Genomic DNA, 21,258 nt, shown 5'->3' with positions numbered 1-21,258 from the left:
CCTCACTGCCACTTCCCCTTGCCCCACCACATAACTGCCCTCGCAGTCCCACCCCCTGGCCACCTTTAAGCATGAAGCACTCAGAGACCAGTTCCACTGGGCTGCGTGGCCCAATCAACCCGGCCCCCTCCTCCAGCCTCAGGGGCCTCAGACCTCCACCGCCTCAAGTTCCTTAGCTCTTCTATGCTGATGCAGATACAGACACAGACTGCGGGGCTGCGAGGAGGCAGCAGGAGGCCCCCTCCCCGGAGTGCAGCGCTGCAGGCCAGAGGCGGCCAGCGGGACCTGCGACAAGCCGCCCCCACTCAGTCCTCCCCGGTGCCCTCGTCCAGCCACTTCAAGTAGCGCACATCTCCTTGGTCCATGGGAAGACTGAAGACCTCTGGGACTTCAAAAGGATGCATGAACCTTGGAAAGAAAGCAGAGCCCTGTGAGTGACTATGATTAGAATCAGCCTATGCAGTTAAACCCAACTGGCCGGCCTCCTATGAGGCGCCCTGCAATCTACCGTGGTCCACCTGCCAGCCCAGAGCCCGCTGCTCCAAGCTGGTTTCCCATCAGGCAACAGTGACGAGGTGGGCCAGATGGCTTTAGAGTCTCCCAGTCCTGGGTTCCAGTTCCAGGCCTGCCTCTGATAGCTGTGTGACTGCGGACAAATCACTTAAATTTCTCCAAAGGGCATACAAAGAGGGTGTAAAAATATACCTGTATGACCAGGCTGGTGAGGAATAAGTGAGACGAGGCATATGAGGCACTTACGTGGTGCATTAACGGGCACCGCATGCATTCATTTATATGTTCGTTACTGTCTGTATCACTATCCCACACTCTTCAGTGTGCCTTCCCCAAACAACCCCCTGTATCTCTGCATCCTCTTCTCCACCAAGAAAGTTCTCTGTTCATCACTTACAAGCCTATCTATCCTTCAAGGCCCAACTCAACCACTGATCTCCCAGGGATCTTCCTTGACCATCTGAACCTACAGGAAGTTCTCCTTTCTCTCTGTTCCTTTCACCTGGCCCTCAGCACACAGTGAGGGCCTTCTTAAACTAAAGAGATAAGAGGCCTTGGGCCTCAGTCCCCATCTGTCAAATGGGGAAAATAATCCCTGCTTCCTTTCCAGTGACAGAGGCACTATAAAGTTCCCATGAGATAGCATGCTTAGTAAATCACAACACATGCACGCATACTTAAACATCTGGAGTTGGGGTGACTTTATCCAGTGACCAAGGATAATGAATTTTCTTATTTCAGGGCACACGTCAGTGTATATGTTTGTTTTCTGATGTTTTTTTTTTTTTAAGACCTTATTGGGTTTACTCAATGATTCACAAACCAAGCAGCACCCCTCTAGCAAATAGAAAAGGAGCTCCCTTAGGTATGTGTTTTTATTAGCAGACATACAGAACCCAGTTTGTGTATGAAGGCGGTATTTGGACACACAGAATAAGACTATTTTAACACGTTAGTAGTAAGGGCTGCCGCGGATACAGCACTTTGCGTGTACACTTCACATAAATTCATTCCAATATGCCAAACAGCCCAAGGTGCTAGTACAGTCCCCATTCTACAGATGGGGCAAGGGAAGAACAGAAAAGGTGAATAGTTCACATGCCCATATTATGCTACAAAGAGCAAGTAGAGAAGCCAGGATTTGACCCTGGAGGTCAAGCTCTGTGGTTCACTCCCTTTACCATGAAGTTGCCCCTCACCAGTTAATCTATAATTTCTTGACAGTGTTGGTTCTACCAAAGGGGCCTTACTCCCCCACCTCTGCTAAGGTGGTAACCTGGGGGCCTTCTCTGCTGTGAGATTTGAGATCTGGGTATAGCCTGGCTTCCTAAGAAGTGAAGGAAAAGGGTTTCATCATCCAGAGAGGAACTTGCATCCCTGCCTACACATTAGAGTCGATATGGGAACTGACGAATACCATACTTGATCCCCATGCCAGATGAATTAAGTCCGAATCTGAGGTGGGGCCTACACTGGTAGTTTGAAAAATGCCTCCAAGTGATTACAGTACACAGCCGGCACCAAGAATCACTGCCTTTTTTTCTTTGAAACAGAGAGTATGCATGTATTAGTGAGGGGCAGAGAGGGAGGGGGACAGAGGATCCGAAGCTATGCTGACAGCAGAGAGCCCAATGTGGGGCTGGAACCCATGAACCATGTGAGACCATGACCCAAGCTGCAGTTGGACGCTTAACTGACTGAGCCACCCAGGTGCCCTGAGCATCACTGATCTAAGCCAGTGCTTCTCGAGCTTTACTGTGCATAGGAATCCCATGGGGATCTTGTTAAACTGTAGTTTGACTTATTAGTTTGGGGTGAGAGTGAGGAGGCAGTCCTAGCAAGCTTCCAGGTGATGCCAATTATTCCCCAAACCACATTGTGAAGAACAATCTAGACCAGCAGTTCTCAGAGTGAGGCCCACTGATCCCTGGGGAATTCTGACACTCTGCCAGGTCCATGGGGCCAAAACTATTTTCAGAAAAATACCAATTTTTTTAAATTGTTTTAATGTTTGTGTTTTTTTTTAATTTTTTTTAATGTTTTATTTATTTCTAGGAGAGAGAGAGACAGCGTGAGCAGGGGAGGGTCAGAGAGAGAGGGAGTCACAGACTGAAACAGGCTCTAGGCTCTGAGCTGGCAGTCAGCACAGAGCCCGACGCGGGGCTCGAACCCACGAACCGCGAGATCATGACCTAAGCGAAAGTCGGACGCTTAGCTGACTAAGCCACCCAGGCGCCCCAATGTTTGTTTATTTTTTGAAAGAGAGAGAGGGAGACACAGAATCTGAAGCAGGCTCCAGGCTCTGAGCTGTCAGCACAGAGCCCGATGTGGGGCTCAAACTCACAAACCATGAGATCACGACCTGAGCCAAACTTGGACATTTAACTGACTAAGCCACCCAGGCGCCCCTGAAAAATACTGATTTTCTATTAATCTTCTTACTGTGTGGACCTGTGCACTGCTGGTGAGAACAGCGTCGGCTGTTGGCCAACAGACTGCTGGCCCCCGGGTGTGTGGCAAGGCAATGGCACCGTACCGTGAGAGCCGTCACAGGGCTCTTCACCGCAGATTTCATACAAGTCACTTTCACTTAAGAACATCCTCGATAAAGCAGTGAAGATTACTATTGCTATTACATTTCAACCCTTGACTGCATTTCTCATTCATGTCATGTGATGAAATGGGAAGTTCACACTGGGAAGTGCACACTAAAGCACTTCTGCCATATACCAAAGTTCAATGTTGTCTTAAACCTGCCTGCCTGTTTGAGCCGCAAGCCAGACTAAACAAACTACACTTTTTTTTTCATGGAACACCATTTTGACTTTCAAGCCTGAGTGACCATAATTTGTCTGTCCTGTTTACAAATGCTGGTTACTGAGGTTTGAGCATTAGGCAGACTTTTTTCTAGTATAAACAAAGTGAGACCATCACTCAAATGAAGACAACTGATATCATTTGCTGTGGAAAAATTCATGTTTTCAAGCAAAACTTGAAAGTTTGAGTTTATCATCATGAGCATAAAAGTGTCCCTGTACTTAAGAGAGAGTATGTTTTCGGGGCGCCTGGGTGGCTTAGTTGGTTAAGCGTCCGACTTTCGCTTAGGTCATGATCTCACGGTTCGTGGGTTCGAGCCCCACGTCGGGCTCTGTGCTGACTGCCAGCTCAGAGCCTGGAGCCTGTTTCAGTCTGTGACTCCCTCTCTTTCTGACCCTCCCCTGCTCATGCTGTCTCTCTCTCTGTCTCCTAGAAATAATAAACATTAAAAAAAAAAGAGAGAGAGTATGTTTTCTGAGGAGATGCAGCTTTCTTGACAAGCCAGATTTTGCTAAAATGTAAAATGATACCATTTTTCTCACTTTTTTGTTTCTTGGAAAATATGGTTACTTTCCATAAGAACACATTACTGATGTTCATATAGAACAGTTTTGTTATTATAAGTGAACTAAAACATATTTTTAATTTCTCAGTTTTAATTTCTAATGCAATAAACTTTAATGTAACCCATATAAAGAAAGCTCCTCTGGGTCCTCCATACTTTTTAAATGTTTAAAGGGATCCAAAGACCAAAATCTTGAGGACCACTGTCTCCACTCACTCACTCTCATTTTATAGATGGAGAATCTCAAGGACAGGGTTGGTGACTAGGCTCTAGGTGTCTTGCTTTTCAAGCCCATTCACTTAGTCCCCAGGAGGTCCCTGGCTGAGAAGGCAGGCCAGCATTACCTGATATAGCTGGACAGCATGCGGACCTTGGAAGTCTTTGTCTTTATTAGCTGTAAAAAAAAAAAAAAATCCCTGCTTTAGGAAGGGCCTCAACCCCAGCTGTGCAGCTACCCATCCATCTGGCCATTCTGGAGACCACATTCGTCCAGGTCACCAGGCACCTAGGGCACCTGATGTGGGGCAAGAAGAACCTCAAGCACCTGATGTGGGGCAAGAACCTCAAGCAGTTGATCTTTGCTCATTTTTAATTGGAACCTGGGAACAGTCCTTGGTCTCACTCTTCACTGAGGCCCCAACCACCCCCCACCTCTGCCATCCTCACTCACCAACAGGAACTCAGTGGCTTCTTTGATTTCTCCATTCCAGAAGTACCTGGAGAAGAGAACAAAACCAAATTATGAGGCTCACAAGATGAGCCCAGGGAGATGACAAACCTGACCCGATTAGGTGACTTACCAAGGTGGAAACATTAAAATGCTTCCAAGCCCACACAAAAAATGTCTACAATTGGCTAAGTCCCCAGAGGTCATCTACTCCAACCAGTCTAATGCATGCTTCTAGCAGCTATCTAAACATTCCTGAATATTCTATCTCTTGAAGGCCGTCGATCTGCCTTACAGGCTTTCACCTGAGATGGTTTTCCTTATGGTTTGCCAATGTCTGCCACTCAGCTGTTTTCTCTAACTTCCTCTTCGTGTGGAAACTCCTGCTTTCTCTCCTCCAAAGTGGGCATTTCCAGCTCTTTCTATGCTCATCCTATACTCACAACTTCCAGGCCCCTCCCATCCTTTGGACTGGTGCTACTTTTATCACTCACTCTCTAAGTGGAGTGTCTACAAATGGATAACTAAAAAAGCACAGGAGGCTTCAGGGGAAAAGTCAGCTTTGTAACATATGGAAGGAAACAGGCCCAAAAGTGAAAAAAACAAAGTCAGTAATGATGTTCAGAAAAGAGCAGAAAAACAGCATCACTGGCAGGGAAAGAAATTTGGCCTGAGAATAGCTACACTGACCCAGGGCAAGCCTAAGAGGACCTAGGCCATCGGCACTGTGGTGAAGGGATCAATTATAAAAATGATGGACATATGAAGGGAATGCAGGGCTGAAATTCTGTTCTAGCTCCCAAGCACTGGCTTTATGTGAATCACCTACATAATTTTTTTTTTTTTTTAATTCAGTGAGCCAAGCCCGACCCCCAGGGAGAATGACTGAGTAGCACCAGGATGGAGCTCAGGCCTCTGAAACACAGCCATGTATGGCTGTGCTGACAGCTCAGAGCCTGGGGCCTGCCTTGGACTCTGCACCTCCCTCTCTCTGTGTCCCTCTCCTGTTCGCATTCTGCCTGTCTTTCTCTCTCTCTCTCTCAAAAATAAAGATAGATAGATAAATAAATAAACAAACAAACAAATAAAATAGCCACACTTGGGAACTATAGCTATAGATGATGTGAGCCGCTGAGGGCAGGGTGTTGTTGGGGGCTGGAGGGAGCTTTCATTACACAGCACTTTCCTGCTCTGACCTTTAGAGTAGATATTATTTCTCTCCCCCTCCCCAACCAGGGGAGAAACAGGCTGATCAGAGATATCAAGGCATAAGACAAATCCTGCACAGCTAGTACTGGGATGCTGAGATATTTTGATAAGAGAAACAGTATAACCAGGATTAACTAAAGTGAGGGTGTTAACAAAATGAAAGGCAGACACCACAAAGAAGCACCTTGTCATAGAAGCTAACCTCTGAGTTTTCCACAGAATTCAAAAGCAGCAGGAATTATTTTCTTTGCTATCCCTAATAGGCTTACTCAGGGATGGAATGCCCAGTCTGACTTATTTTCTTTTTAAATTTTTTAATGTTTATTTTTGAGAGGGGGGGAGAGAGAAAATGAGCAGGGGAGGGGCAGAAAGAGAAGAAGACACAGAATCCACAGCAGGCTCCAGGCTCTGAGCTGTCAGCATAGCATCCAATGTGGGGCTCAAACCCAAGAGCAGTGAGATCATGACTTGAGATGAAGTCGGACACTTAACTGACTGTGCCACTTAGGTACCCCCAGTCTGACTTCTTTGATAATAGCAAGCTAACTAATTTAAACAAAGAATGTTGGTTAAGCATCCAGCTCTTGACTTTAGCTCAGGTCATGATCTCGTGGGTCAGGGGTTTTAGCCCCGAGCTGGGCTCTGTGCTGGCAGTGCAGAGCTTGCTTGGGATTCTCACTCTCTCCCTGTTTCTGGCCCTCAGCCGCTCGCATGTTCTGTCTGTCTGTCTGTCTGTCTCTCTCTCTCTCAAAATGCATAAACTTAAAAAAATATTTTTAAACAAAGAATGTGCAAACAAGACTCATTGTTCCTAAACTATATTTTTTTCCTCCCTTCTGTTTACATAGCCTATTTTTGCTTTTATTAGTTGACATAAATCCACTAGTTGATTTCCTCTGAATATAAATTAACAATGAACTCTTCATCAATCAAATGCCTTTGAGTTGTTCTTTGACAATGAACATTAGTCCATTGCTCTTCCCACCAGCCAGGACCTGACCTAGCACTTCCTCATTCTTCCACAGACTCACAGAGAGGATGCCATGGGCAGGATGTTCACAGAGGCAGCCAGCTTCTTATCCAGGATAGCCCTAAAGCAGACAGAGAGAGAGAGACCATCACCGAGGGAAATACCCAACATCTTAGGAAAAGGGACATGGGACAGGAGTTCCTGGGAATTACGCAGGAAACCAGAGGCTAGTAGATAACCATTTAGAGTGCCCCTTCCCCTAAAACCAACACATTCCACAACAACCAGGCACAGAACTTCTAAAGACAGTGCTATTTGTAAGTCCTCCCCTGGGTGGGGAGAAAGGTAGGGAAGTAGCTAAGGGAAGGCAGTTTTAAGGCCAGGCCCAGTCTGCTTGTGGAAGGGGAAGAGATCAGCACTGGACAGAGCACAAGACCGAGACTGAGTTCCTGGCCCTGCAATGGATGGCTGTGTGACCTTAACCATGTTCTGTCTTTCATTCCAAGAAAAAGTATTCGTGCATCTGAGATAGGCATGTCCCCTTCATTCAAGCTGCCTCTTCTGCTGTATAGTTCTAGTAACAAGATAGGTTCAGTCAGCGGCTTCCAATCCTTTCACAGCCAAGAACTCAGTGTATTCTATCACCATCTCCTGCTTTTATCTCTCCGGATATGTACCAGGCTGACACTGCTTCTGATCTGTAGACACCCACATGACCACATAGAACAGACATAACTCCAAATAAAAGCAAAACTCCATCATATCTCTTTTCACCTTTCATTTTGGAAAGGTTTCTACCACAGCCCTAAGAGCACAATCATCACCCTTGCAGACCTCTAAGATTTTTTTTTCCACAGACCATAGGTTGGAATTCCTGGTCTGATAGTCTGATTCTGGTGCAGAGCCCTGGTGAACACAATCACATGTGCTTGAATGAGTACAGGTGTCACGGAAACAGGAGCACCACCAAATTGTCAATGTGAAGAGGTGTTCCCAGACATCAAAACCTCAAGCCCTCAGAATCAGGCAGGCCTTGGCAAACATTTCTCAAGTCTCAGGCAGCCAACGGGGCCTGATCTATTCTCTGAAGTGCTTGAACCCTGCCAGGGAAACCTCATCTGAGCCCTGCTCACGGATCCCTCATGCCCTCAGCTGTTGCCAAGAGTACTGACCTACTTTCTCTTCCATGAGTTCCAGGCTCAACACTGTTCTATTTAAGCCTCCACATTAACATGACAGTCCCTTGGAAAGTTCCAGAGATAAATAAATCCCTGGACTGTAAGGAGAGACACATGGCACAAATCCGTTTAAGCAACTGCTGCAACTCTTGCTCACTCAATCGTCCACTGAGAAATTACATTTTATTGGTCCTGACGGTGGCAAGGAAACACAGGGGTTTAAACCTTTTTAAAAAAATAATCCCAGTGTCTCACAGGCCGAGAATGTAAGCTCCTCAGAGACTGTCACAGCAAGTTGTCCATGGGTAAAAGACTAGAAATATGGAGGGCTATGGCCAAAAAACAAAACCAGAGTGTGAGAGCAAGAAAGAGAACATTAACTGACCGACAACATACACACACACACACACACACACACTAAGACAAGCAGCGAGTCACAGGTAGGAGCTGGGTCCTCATGCTCATTTGAGGAGAGCAGAAGACAGAGAAGCATAGCACCTCGAGAAACTGCCAAATCCATAGCCTAGTGAATCACAAACCACATACATGGTCTGGCTGTCACAGAATTTAAAAAATTCTTGATTTTGTTACTAATATTTACTATCAGGATATTTCACACTCAAAAACTAAGAGATTACCAGGGCATCTGGGTGGCTCAGTCAGTTAAGCGTTCAACTTTGGCTCAGGTCATGATCTCATGGTTCCGTGGGTTCGAGCCCTGCATCCGGCACACTGATATCAGCACAGAGACTGCTTCGGATCCTCTGTCCCTCTCTCACTTTGTCCCTCCCCTGCTGTGTGTGTGTGCATGCACACATACTCTCTCTCTCAAAAATAAACATTAAAAAAAAATACAGATGATCTTGCTTCTCACCAGAAAGTGAGTCTTGTAACATTGGACATCCTGTCCTCCAAGGTCACATTTAACTAGAGCTGAGCAGTGTCTATTCCCTCGAGGTGTGACATCCACTTCTCAGGTCAACACTGTTACCACCGCCCTCCTTCCTCCCAATGCACAGGAACAGTCAGGGCTGCTATCCACCATCGCCCTCCCGCAGTCTACCCCAGCCCACTTTGCTCACTTAGGGGCCTGCTTGTACGTATTTGTGTTTGCGCCCCTGCTCTGATCCACTTCCCTCTATATGGAGGTCGAAGCCCAGAGAAGATGACTTGCGTAAGGCCATATGTGCAGCGGGCAGCAGAGGGGACTCTAGAATCCAGGTCTTCTGATTCAACATTCAGGATTTGTACTCCAGCCCCAACAAGAGATGTTTCTAGTTAATTTTTCTAGCTAAGAATGTGTCCGTCAATGAAGAGATCTAAGGACACTGCCAGCAACCCAGAACTGAACTGACCCAGAACTGAGAGGCAGCAGACCAAGCTTTAAAGGACACTAGAGAAAAAAGACTACCGACATGCAGCTGAGAGACCCGGTCTCAGTGCTGGCTCCGCAGCTCAGGCTGGGCTTCCCGCCTGCTCCTGGTGACGGGCCCTCCATCACATGCCATCGACTCTGCTTCTGCAAATCCTGGGAACTACACCCACTGGCCTCTTTTCTATCCAAACCATTAATAAAAAATACCAAACAAAACAGGCTGAATGAGAGCGCCACAGACACATTCCTAAAGGCTCCGCTTCAGACTTCCAGTCCCACCGGGTGGACTAAACAGATGCTCCATCCTCCCTGTGACACCAAAGCCTAGAAGCGGCAGGAAATACCCATTGCTCAGCCAAGCCAGCACATGGTAAGAACACGCCACGTACCAACGACTGTGAGGAAGCCCCAGAGAAAAAAGGGCAGCCCTGAGACCTGAAAGGGAGTGCGCAGGGCAGCTGCCACAGAAGAGGCACCCACCAAGGGGGGTAGCTGGGATGTCACGGCAGAAGCAAGTGGACCCCCGAAATCTCCCAGGGCTCAGGCAGCGGTAATGGAGTGTCTGTCCCCAGACAGGAGCGGTAAGTGTGCCAGATAACCAGTGAGTAGGGCACCCCGGCCAGGTGAACATCCCCCTAGTATGCATTCACACCAGAAATAGCGCTGTGTAATGCCAACTGCTTGCAGCCATTCCGCACTTCCCCACAAGCACTGACTAAAAGATGGGAGAGGGCACAATTAAACACAAAGTAATTGAGGAAGGTCAGTAACCAAGAGAGACAAAAACTCAACAAACAGGGGCGCCTGGGTGGCTTAGTCGGTTAAGCGTCCGACTTTCGCTTGGGTCATGATCTCGCGGTTCGTGGGTTCGGGCCCCGCGTCGGGCTCTGTGCTGACTGCCAGCTCAGAGCCTGGAGCCTGTTTCAGCCTGTGACTCCCTCTCTCTCTGACCCTCCCCTGCTCACGCTGTCTCTCTCTCTCTCTCCTAAAAATAAATAAAACATTAAAAAAAAAAAAAAAACTCAACAAACAGAAGAATTTACACAAGAGAACCAGTTAATAGGACATTCGAAACCAAGATTTTAAAATAAGTAGATCTGTGTATACTTGAGAGTTGCTGAGAGCAAATCTTCAAAGCTTTCACCACACATATAAGAGAACTACGGAAGGTAATGAACGTGCTAATTAACCTTAATGGGGTAATCATTTAAGTGTTACATATTTACGTTAGGTATCATGTGGTACACCTTAAATTTACACAATGTTGTGTGTATGTCAACTGTATGTCAAGATAGCTAGAAAAAAATTACACATAAATTAAGTATAACTAATATCCATCGAAAGATAAAGCAAGGTTATTGCATCCATAAAATATGATCAGGCAATTATGTAATAAGAGCAGTTGGTTAAACTATTTTTTAAAAAACCATAATTGTTTAAACAAAAAAAAATCTATAGAAGGGGTGAATAGCAAAACAGCTGTAAAACAAGAGAGAACACTGCTCCAAAATTCTCCCAGTATGTGGAATAAAGGAACAGAAAAATGTAGAAGTTCAGTCACAAAGAGCAAATTCAACATCTACCTAACCAGGAGTTACAGGAAAAGGACACAGAAAGAATAGAGAGAGAATATTTACCAAATGAATAGTCAAACATTAAGATAGAAACTCCAAAAAAAAAAAAAAAAAAAGGACGGTTGCCTGGGTAGCTCTGTTGGTTGAGCATCCGACTTCGGCTCAGGTCATGATCTCACGGTTGGTGAGCTGGATACAGCCCTGCATCGGGTTCTCTGCTGTCAGCACAGAGCCTGCTCCAGATCTGTCTCTCTCTCTGCCCCTCCCCCACTCACACTCTCTCTCCCTTTCTCTCAAAAACAAATAAAAAAAACTTTAGGGGCGCCTGGGTGGCTCAGTCGGTTGGGTGTCCGACTTCGGCTCAGGTTATGATCTCACGGTTTGTGGGTTCGAGCCCCACGTCGGGCTCTGTGCTGACAGCTAGCTCAGAACCTGGAGCCTGTTTCAGATTCTGTGTCTCCCTCTCCCTCTGACCCTCCCCTGCTCACGCTGTCTCTCTCTCTCAAAAATTTAAAAAAAAAAAATTTAGACAAGTGCTATGTCTCCAAAGACAACATTAATGAGGGAAAAACAGACATTCTAGTTGGGGGAAAGAAACTGAAATAAATTGCAAAGTTAACCTGTGACCAACAATTTGGAGGCTGTGTGTCCCCAAACACCAGATTCAACATTTTAAACCACTGTAACTTAGTCTATCATCAGACTTCAAGAATGCTGAGCTACAAAGTAAGAAGCTAAATCCATTACTCTCCAGACCCACTAACCCTCTTCAAAGCTATATCTATAAAAAAAAGTGCAGGGGGGAATTCAGATCCAACAAACATTTAGTGAGATCTTGGGGCGCCTGGGTGGCTTAGTCGGTTAAACGTCCGACTTTCACTTAGGTCATAATCTCGCGGTTCGTGGGTTCGAGCCCCGCGTCGGGCTCTGTGCTGACTGCCAGCTCAGAGCCTGGAGCCTATTTCGGAGTCTGTGTCTCCCTCTCTCTCTGACTCTCCCCTGCTCACGCTGTCTCTCTCTCTCTCTCTCTCTCCTAGAAATAAATAAAAATATTTAAAAACAAAAAAAAAACAAAAAACATTTAGTGAGATCCAAGTTACTGGCGTAAGAACTGTACATATTTCCTCTCATTTAATCCTCACAACAGCCCTGTGAGGTAAGTGGCATGACACTATGTTATAACTGAGAAATCTAATGCTTTGAGAAAGAAAACGCTTGCCCAAGGTCACACAGTTAGCTAAGTGGCATAGCCAGCATTCAAACCCTGAACGTTTGACTGTAAGTCCAGTGCTCTTTGCACCATGCCATAGCTGCTTTTAGAAATCTGCCAAATAACTTGGAACAGCCTCCCCGTCCTCCCTTGTCATGGTGAGCACCTTTGGCACTAAGCTACGAGAACATCTCCAAAAAGAAAGAGAGTGGAGTCAAGAATTATAAGACATAAATTCTCAACGTGCAGAGTTCTCCTGTCCTCTGACCTTAGCACGTTGGGCAAGCCACCTAACTCTCTGTGCCTCGTATCCCTTAAATGCCCCCATGTGCCACTCAACATTTTCAGGCCCAGTAGCAGGATCTGAGGGGGGATCCTTCAGCCATGTTCCTCTTATCACCTCAAGCAGATAGCTGTGTAGTAGACACACAGGGTTGTGAGAAGCAAGAGAGGGACCCTATCATGGCCACCGTGGAGCCTCCTGGTAGCTCCCCCAGCCTCCCGGGGCAGCACCCAAGCCTCTTCACCGTACCTGGCGATATCTCTGGCAATCTGCTCGTTGGGACAGTTGACAAAGACGACGGAGTAAGTGCTGGATAGGTAGCTGCCAGTGACAGCCGAATGGAGCTGCAGGCTAAGGGTCCTGAACACTGGATAGGACAGGAAAGAAGCTGTCAGGATCTACATGGTAGGGAAAGAAAAACACAGGTCAGCAGTGACATGGCCAATTCACTATCTGCCAGCTCAAGCAAATGGAACCAAGGCTAAGCATCATTTTGTCATCCCCAGTCCCCTTCCACAAAATAATTCCCGGTATCTGTATGGAGCGCCAGTGCGTAAACAAAGTTTTCATGCCTAAATATTTTCCACTGCATTTTGCAGGCGATAAAAAATGATAAAGAAATAGAGATCACGTAGCTTTTAACTGGTGAAGCCACCATTAGGAATCAAGTCTGGATGAGCAGAAATCCATTCTTATTGTACAGAGCCACTACTGGAGGTAATGCCAGTTGGCAACCACTGAACTGCTATCATCCCGTGGAGATTATTATGAATGATAAGCTCTTACATCTATTGATGTTTAGGGAGTTAATTTCCCCTCCATTCGTTTGTTTATGTACAGGCACTGTGGGTAGCCCAGTGGAAAAGGTAGCCTAATTCAAAGTAATGTGACTTGTATTACTTTGGGGGTAGGACCTGGAGGCTGTACCTGAGGGAGCAGAAAAGCCTTCACAGAGAAGGCACCATCTAAGCTGGATCTGACGCAATAAGTAGGTTTACAAGAGGAGAGGGAGGTACTTCTAGCAGATGATAATATATACAAACTCAAGAGGTATTTAGGGACAGATGAGATACCTAGTCTGCAGGTATGATATCAGGAGGAAAATAAGACTGGCAAGACTAATAAAGATAAGGGTCAGACAGAGGAGTCTGGGATTTATACTCATGTGACAGGGTGCTTTCGGAGGTTTTTAAGTAGGAGAGTAATAAACATGGTCAAGCTGAGTAGAGTACAGCAGGGAGAGGAGGGACCAGAAGGCGGTCTATTTAAAAGGCCACTACAATGTTCTAGGAAACACACCCTAACATCTTAAGCAAAGAAGATGGCAGTGACGATGTGAGAGCAAAAGACACTCAAGATTAAATTATTCTTACTATTTTAATGATCAGCTTTAAAATAAGAGGAACTGGAAACAACTGATGAATGGTCTCCAATCTGGGGCTCTCTGATTGGGGGATACCAAAGGGCCATGAAGAAGTTGGAGGCAACTTGGAGGGGGCACACTGTGACTCAGGCAGGGCTGAGCAGGGGCGCGCTTCTCCTGCCTCCCAGCCCAGGGCTCAGGCCTCACTCAAGAAAGCCTCTGTTCTTGCACTCCTTCCACATCATTGCCTGGGGGCTGGCTCCTACTTCCTGGCAGGGCCTAAGCAGCGTTTTATGTCCTGAGCTTCAGTTTGACTAGAGGCCTGTCTGGGTTGGGCTTCTCATCCCCTCCCACCACCTCCACCAACACCTCCAATTCAAAATACCAGTCCTCTGAACTAAACCAGTGACCGTGCAAGAACGAAAGAACCCGGCTTTGCAATGAAGCTTTTACTGCATGTGTACGTTTTTTAATGACAACTCAATTAGAGTATAAGAAAAAAATTAAAACACTAGAGAGCAGTATTTAAATTCTATTGCCAGTACTGCTAACTGCCTGTGGTATTCAACATGTTACTGCCTCTCCTTTCTATAAATGTTATCTAGAAAATGGAGATCCTGACACTTGTGTTGCCTACTTCAGAGCTGGCATGGGTTCAAACCAGATAAGGAAACTACTACTTTATAATCACGAATTCAATAAGAGAAGCGACCATGCTTTGCTCATCACTGTATCCCCAGAAGAGTTCATGGCCATGGCAGGTTAATACTTGTAAACTAGTGAATTAATATACCAGCAAAGTGTGGTTATTAAGACTGACTAGCCTTGTGAAGTAGATAGGGCTTTTGAGTCACCCACTGCTGGCTTTGAGCACAGAACTTGAACATACTGGAACACTGTGTCAACTACATGACTCTAAAGTGGCTTCCAGCACAGACTCTAAACAAAAGGGCAGTGGGCTAGCCCCCAACCAAAAAAGCCATTCCTATGGAAGATCCAGGACATTTTGGCCAGCAGGTAGCAGCGGAAATAGAGCTAACAGGATTAACTATAAACTCACCTAAAACGTGCTGGAAACTCTCATATGAACTCACAATCAAAAGGCTAAGAGGTAAATGGGCCCTCAGGTATTATCTAAGACAACCCTCCATTTACCACACAAGGTAACTGAGACAGAACATAAAGAAACTCTGATAGAACCAAGACTTGAATCCAAGAGCCTTCCTCCCGCTGTGGATTCTGTGAACTGCAATGACCAGGAATGGGTCTAGTGGGCACACGTCAGCTTCACATACTCCAGTAGTCCTCAAGTGGGGCAATTTTGCCTCCCCAGGGGACATCTGACAATGTCTGGAGACAATTTTGACTGTCATAACTGGGAAGGAGATGCTATTGGCATCTAGTAGGTAGAGGCCAGGAGTGCTGCTAAATCCTGCTGTTCATTGATCACAGTGAAATATAGTTGTTTATACATGTCTCCCCCATTGGGCATGAGCTCCTTAGTCCCATTCATTTCTACATCCCCAGCACTTTACAACCCTTGACAGAAGAACAGATGTGAGAAATGTTTGTGGATGTACCTACCAAAACCATATCAGAAGCATGAAAGGTCAGTTTGGAACCAAGGGTGAACTACAATATATTACAAAGTGGCATTCTATGAAAGCAAAATTGGGGTGCCTGGGTGGCTTAGTCGGTTAAGCGTCCGACTTTCGCTTAGGTCATGATCTCGCGGTTCGTGAGTTCGAGCCCCGCGTCGGGCTCTGTGCTGACTCCCAGCTCAGAGCCTGGAGCCTGTTTCAGTCTGTGACTCCCTCTCTCTCTGACCCTCCCCTGCTCACGCTGTCTCTCTCTCTCTCTCCTAGAAATTAAAAAAAAAAAAAAAAGCAAAATTGATGGAAAATACACACATCACAGAATTCCCCACTAAAAAATTATAACGGAAAAAGATCTACTATGACTTTTTTTTTTTAAATATTTTTATTTATTTCTAGGAGAGAGAGAGAGACAGCGTGAGCAGGGGAGGGTCAGAGAGAGAGGGAGTCACAGACTCTGAAACAGGCTCCAGGCTCTGAGCTAGCTATCAGCATAGAGCCCGACGCGGGGCTCAAACCCATGAACTGAGAGATCATGACCTGAGTGAAAGTCAGACGCTTAACCGACTAAGCCACCCAAGCACCCCAGATCTACTATGACTTTTAAAGTCTTTATAACATTTTCATCCTTACTTTTTAACTCTACACTTTTCCCAATTTTACATTTGTTTAAAATATGAACCTTTCAGTTTATATTTCATTCTGCCCTTTTCCTTTTTTGTCCTGGAATATTTACATAGCTCTTAGGAGGTTATGATTGACTTTACAATCTGTGTTAAGACAGAAGAGAAGGGTGGCGCCTGGGTGGCTCAGTCGGTTAAGCATCCGACTTCGGCTCAGGTCATGATCTCACAGTTCGTGGGCTCGAGCCCCGCGTCGGGCTCTGTGCTGACAGCTAGCTCAGAGCCTGGAGGCTGCTTTGGATTCTGTGTGTCTCTCTCTCTGACCCTCCCTTGATCATGCTGTCTCTATCAGAAATAAAATAAAACATTTTAAAAAAATTTAAAAAATAAGAAGAGAAGGGGCCTCAGAAACCACCCAGGGGTTCTAACCTTGTAATCAACCTAGTTTTAAGGAATCTAAGATACTCTGGAATTGAGTGCTACATTGCATTTATATACATTTTCCTTGGGTACAAATCCAGAACTTTTTCACACATACACAAATCAAGAAAATTTACAGTTCTAAAAAGGTTATGAGCCACTGATTTGTGCCAGTTTTTCAGACGGGGAATGTAAAAGCCAGAGAGGGGAAGAAATCACCCAAAAGATAGTAGCGAGGTTTCTGACTCTCCCCTACAGTTCTTTCCACCTCCAGCTCAAACCCCGCCCCCACCAGTGGTTCTCTGTAGCCACTTGCAACCTCAACATTTTACGCTATTTCAGAGATGAGAAAACAAAACTTTTTCCCAAATGCGGAAAAGTGATATGGTAACCACAAGAGAAAGAGGCCAAGAATCTACCCTGCGACCCACAGATGAGAACTCACCAGCGACACCCCTTCACCTCCCAGACAATTCTGGCCATGAAACACAGCCCAGGCACTCGGCCTCACAAGGTGGGGAGTGAAGGATCGCTGGGAAGCTTCAGAACCATGGTAGGACCCAGGTAGGGTCTCCAGCGAGCTTCCCTTCTGCCTCCTACCTGCCTGGTCCCAGCTCAAAATCCCAGGTGCAGAAAACAGAAATGCAGTTTCTTCCCTCAGTCCCCAGGTTGGGCATTTAGGAGTGAGAGAGTTCACAGAGTCGCAGCATGGGGCACTCACCAGGAGGCATGTAAGGACAGAGGGCCGCAGGTAGCCTGACAGAGGACACGGTGAGCCCAGCCTGTCCATGGCGTCACTGGTAATTTAGTAGCACAGTGGCGAGCTGTGGCCTCAGGCTGAGTTGCAAGCTGATGGGCGGGCACTGAGGGCCTAAAGTGCCCTATCCCCTCACCACCTGCCCTCCTGCTCAGCCAGGCCCCAGCCGGGCTGGCCAGAAGGAGTTAGTGGAGGGGGCAGGGAAAGTGGGAGTAATTATTCTCGCTGGGCAATTCCCTTCCTAGAAACAAAAAGCCCACGCACCATATGTGGACCTATAGCCCCTACAAAAATAAAAATAATAATTTTCTCTCCCATTGCAACAATAAAAAAATGATTTAAAAAAATCCCTATGTCCCATGTGCAGATAAAAAGATTGAAGTTTCTTAGACCTATAAAATTTTCAGAAACCACGGCACATAAACACTAATACACTACACAAAACTTTCCACTTTATAGGGGCCCATCCTGCCAAAATTAACCAGTGAAGCACACGCACACACACACACACACACACACACACACACACACCGCTGCCTTCCTATCCCCCACAGCACCTCCTCCTCCCAGGAGCTCCCTTCTAATTTTCCCGGACTTACAGTACATTTGTTCCCAGCTGCTCTGCCTGTGAACTTCATCTCTGCGGGCCAGGTTTTTCCCAGGTTGAGCCCACCGTCCTCTATTTCCCCAAGGCACTATGTACACACTTCCGCGGCAGCATTTTATATCAACCATGGGGAGCTGCAAACAAATAAGCAGGAAGCTCATGACTGACTGCTGCCCTTCGAGAATGCAGTGCTCAAAGTTCTCCCCATTGCCAGGGTTTGCAACTTTTAAATGCAGCTTTTTAAATGTGAAAATATCTTCATTTTTAAATGATATTTCTGGGGCAAGGAAGGGACTGACTACGCAAGGGCACAAGTAACCTTACAGTTAAGGGAACTGTTCTGTATCTTGATTGTGGTAGTGGTTACACAAGTATTAAAAAAAAATTCAACTACTACACACTTTTATTGGTGAGGTCTATTGTATGTAAACAGTAACTTAAAGAGCCAGGGAAATGCTAGAAACCAATTCAAAATTGTTTTACACTGGGCAGACCAAACAAGATACATCTGTTAGCCAAATATGGATCGCAAGCTGCCAGTTCACAGACTTTGTGTTTATTTATCTGCTAACTATCTGTCTCATTCCTTGGGACTATAACTTCTTAAAAACCCACACTTCCTTTGCAAAGTGGTTAATAAATCAGTTGTAGCCCTAATCTTATCATTTACATATTTAGCTGTGAAGACTCAGGCAAATTACATAGCCTCTCTGAGCTTAAGGAAGGGCTAATACCTCCTTCACAGGTCTAAAGTGAGGATTAACAAAGAAAAGTAATGTAAGAGTGTTGTGGAAAATCTAAGACCATGTCAGCTTTTCAAAAGCAAGTAGTCTCATACTGACTACTATGGTTAACTCAGAAAATCTTGGGGTGCCTGGGTGGCTCAGTCGGTGAAGTGTCCGACTTTGGTTCAGGTCATGATATCTCATGGTTTGTGGGTTCGAGCTCCACGTCAGGCTCTGTGCTGAAAGCTGAGCCCGGAGTCTGCTTCAGATTCTGTGTCTCCCTCTGCCCCTCCCCTGCTCACACTCTCCAAAATAAATAAACATTAAAAAAAAAAAAAAAGAAGAGAAAATCTCCACCTGTGTTTGAAGAATTTAGTATCTGTGGAAAAACTGGGTGAGAGAAAATAAAGCTGAGTGGTTCTAAGAAAATCTTTATATCCAAAATCTAGTAAAATAAATCAAGATTGTGATCTTTTATACCTATTACATTAATAAGAAATGCAGCCACTGTTACAGACCATTTACCTTAGATCCTGAGATGGCTTCCTGAGATCATGTCCCCAAGTGTAGCACAAGACCCCACACAGCTTATGCTCAATAAATGCTTGTTGAATGACTAAATGATAGGGATGTGTGGCTGATACTAAAGATGGTCATGATGAAAGCGATGTTGGAGCAAGAAGGGAAGAATGGCAAGCGATGAACCATCACTTGGAAGAAACTGCCTCTGGATTCTCTTCTTCCTTTATCTCAGGCACTTCTACTCTCTCCAGACTCAATTCTAAGGTTAGATTCCAAAAATCCAATTCTGCATTTATGGCTTTGGCAGATATAGTAAGAGTCTCAGTGCTACCACCTGAGGGTCCAGGATCTTCTTCTGGAGGCTTCTTATCCTCCTTCTCTACCTTCTCTTCCTTATGGGATTCAGATTCAGACTCCCCTTCAGACTCAGATTTTATATCCATCTTCATCCACACTACTTCCTCTTTGTGTCTTTTCTTTCTTCAACTGCTTTGCTTTATTTTGAAGGTTCTTTTGCATCCCTTTATAGGTGCAAAACTTCAACAATTTATTGAAAGTCTTTTTTAAAGGCAAACTTCGATCCAGGAAAAGATCCATTATCAATTGCAGCATCACTGAGACGTGAGGCCTGGCATAAGAAAGCATTCCGTTTCCTTAGATTCATCTTTATCTCTGGTCTTGTCTTCTTCCATATTTATTGATATAGACTCTCCCTCAGTTATAACCAAAGCTTGAAACTTGATCACCTCATAATTTCACCCTCTTACATATCCATGAATTTAAAGTCCATACATTTTGCAGACTCTGATTTTTGCAACTTCTTCATTAGCTCTAGGGAACATGCATAATCATTCACAACATCATCCCAAAGTTTCCACCAGGCTTTATGAAGAGCAGTTGGTTTTGTTATCCAATGGATATTGGATATATCCAATGGATATTGCCTCTTTTATCACTACCAAAGCATCAGCAATGTCGTACTGTTGCCATGTTCCTCTCAAAGTAAGACAAGGATTTTTTCAATACAGTCAGCAAAGTGGTCAAATACATGCTTGGTGTAATACCTCCTGAAGGCTTCAACTATACCCTGATCCAAGCGCTGAAGACAGCTAGTGCCTTGTGGGGGGAGAAACACAAAATCAACATTAGGATGAGTGACCAACAATGACTCTGGGTGACTGGGACATTTGTCCAAAATTAGCAGCACTCTGAACTCAAGATTTTCTTCTAATAAATAACTCCGAGCGTGATGAATAAAACACTTTGGAAATCAATCCAGAAAGAGGGCAGCAGTTAATGGTACTTTGGGGTGTGATCTCCAGAATACAGGAAGGTGGTTTTTATCTTTTTCCAAAAGATAAGTGGGATTAGGGTCTTTATAAAGCAGCAATGGTTTTGTCATTTTGTCACCGGCGGCATTGCCACAAAAATTGAGAGAAATCCAGTCCTTAGCTTCCTCTAAGCTTTCAGGATTTTTGTCTCTTTCCCTAAGAGTACGTGAAGGCATGCACTTCCAAAACTGGCTCATCTCCTTGGCACTGAAGACCTGTTGAGGTACATAGCCTCTAGCTCTGATCAGCCTCTGGAGTTGTTTGGACAGACTTGGATGCCAACTGGGCATTCAGCGGTTCTTCCTCCCCAATCAACCTCGAACTTCGCAGGCTGTAGCAATTTCTAAACTTCTCAAACCATCCCTTGCTCCCATGAAACATCCGGGTTACCCTTCCCAGCGGTTTCCACCAGCTGCTTGTAAATGCGTGTGGCCTGGCTGCAGATGGCCTTCGGTGTCAGAGGCCGGCCCCCTACGCTCTTGTCCTCCACCCAGAAGGTTTACTGCATCTCCAGCTTCTCGATGTTTCCGTTCCGGGGAATGCACAGCACCTTGGAGGACAGAGGCGACGCACTCTCCATGCTGGCTGGCCCCGATGGCCTTCGCATTTCTCTTCATGGTGTGCACGGTCGACTCGCTGACGCCAAACAGGCGCCCCACGTCGGTGCTACTCACGCCTTCTTCCAGCTTCTCTAGAAGTTTAATCTTGACTTCCAGAGGCATGACCCTCCGCCTCCTCTTGATTCGTGTCTGGCCAGGGAGCAGGATGCCCATCGCCTCGGCTCCTCCTGGGGTGCCCTGGGCGGCGGCCTCTACCGCCACAGCCGACAGCCTGCGGCTTTAGGGCCAGGAGGCCGCCCGCGAGGCCATTTAACCTTCTGTGGGACCTCAGAATCGTCCCCACTCCGCTTGCCGGGCACTTGACGAGCCTTCGCTCCGGAAGGGAAATACGCAA

General features: G+C 45.9%; 1 protein-coding gene across 2 annotated transcripts; it reads right to left on the bottom strand.

The window, feature by feature from the left end:
* Positions 1-91: 91 nt before the first annotated feature.
* LOC144236207 (protein CutA homolog) lies at positions 92-19,032 on the bottom strand. Of its 2 annotated transcripts, XM_077769823.1 has the most exons (7): positions 18,977-19,032; positions 17,719-17,860; positions 12,611-12,759; positions 6,803-6,862; positions 4,566-4,611; positions 4,240-4,289; positions 92-408 (listed from the first exon to the last, which is right to left on the bottom strand). In XM_077769823.1, the coding sequence occupies exons 2-7, from the start codon at positions 17,755-17,757 to the stop codon at positions 306-308; spliced, it is 447 nt and encodes a 148-aa protein (XP_077625949.1). In that variant the 5' UTR covers positions 17,758-17,860; positions 18,977-19,032; the 3' UTR covers positions 92-305. The 2 variants fall into 2 exon arrangements, with proteins under 2 accessions (XP_077625949.1, XP_077625948.1); XM_077769822.1 differs by lacking the exons at positions 17,719-17,860; positions 18,977-19,032 and adding an exon at positions 17,084-17,157.
* Between the last annotated feature and the right edge of the window lie 2,226 nt (positions 19,033-21,258).

The sequence above is a fragment of the Crocuta crocuta genome, unplaced genomic scaffold (genome assembly GCF_008692635.1).
Source record: "Crocuta crocuta isolate KB4526 unplaced genomic scaffold, BGI_CrCroc_1.0 scaffold95, whole genome shotgun sequence".
Lineage (NCBI taxonomy): Eukaryota > Metazoa > Chordata > Mammalia > Carnivora > Hyaenidae > Crocuta > Crocuta crocuta.
Note: the sequence above shows the minus strand (reverse complement) of the source record. Positions and strands in the feature narration are given on the sequence as shown.

Excerpts from the sequence above, each read along its gene's own strand:
- LOC144236207 (XM_077769822.1), bottom strand. The coding sequence starts at position 17,152 with ATGGACAGGCTGGGCTCACCGTGTCCTCTGTCAGGCTACCTGCGGCCC. Across the intron at positions 12,760-17,083 it reads CTGTCCTTACATGCCTCCTG|ATCCTGACAGCTTCTTTCCT; the intron begins GTGAGTGCCCCA and ends CCTACCATGTAG. Across the intron at positions 4,612-6,802 it reads CTGCCCATGGCATCCTCTCT|GTACTTCTGGAATGGAGAAA; the intron begins GTGAGTCTGTGG and ends TCTCTTCTCCAG.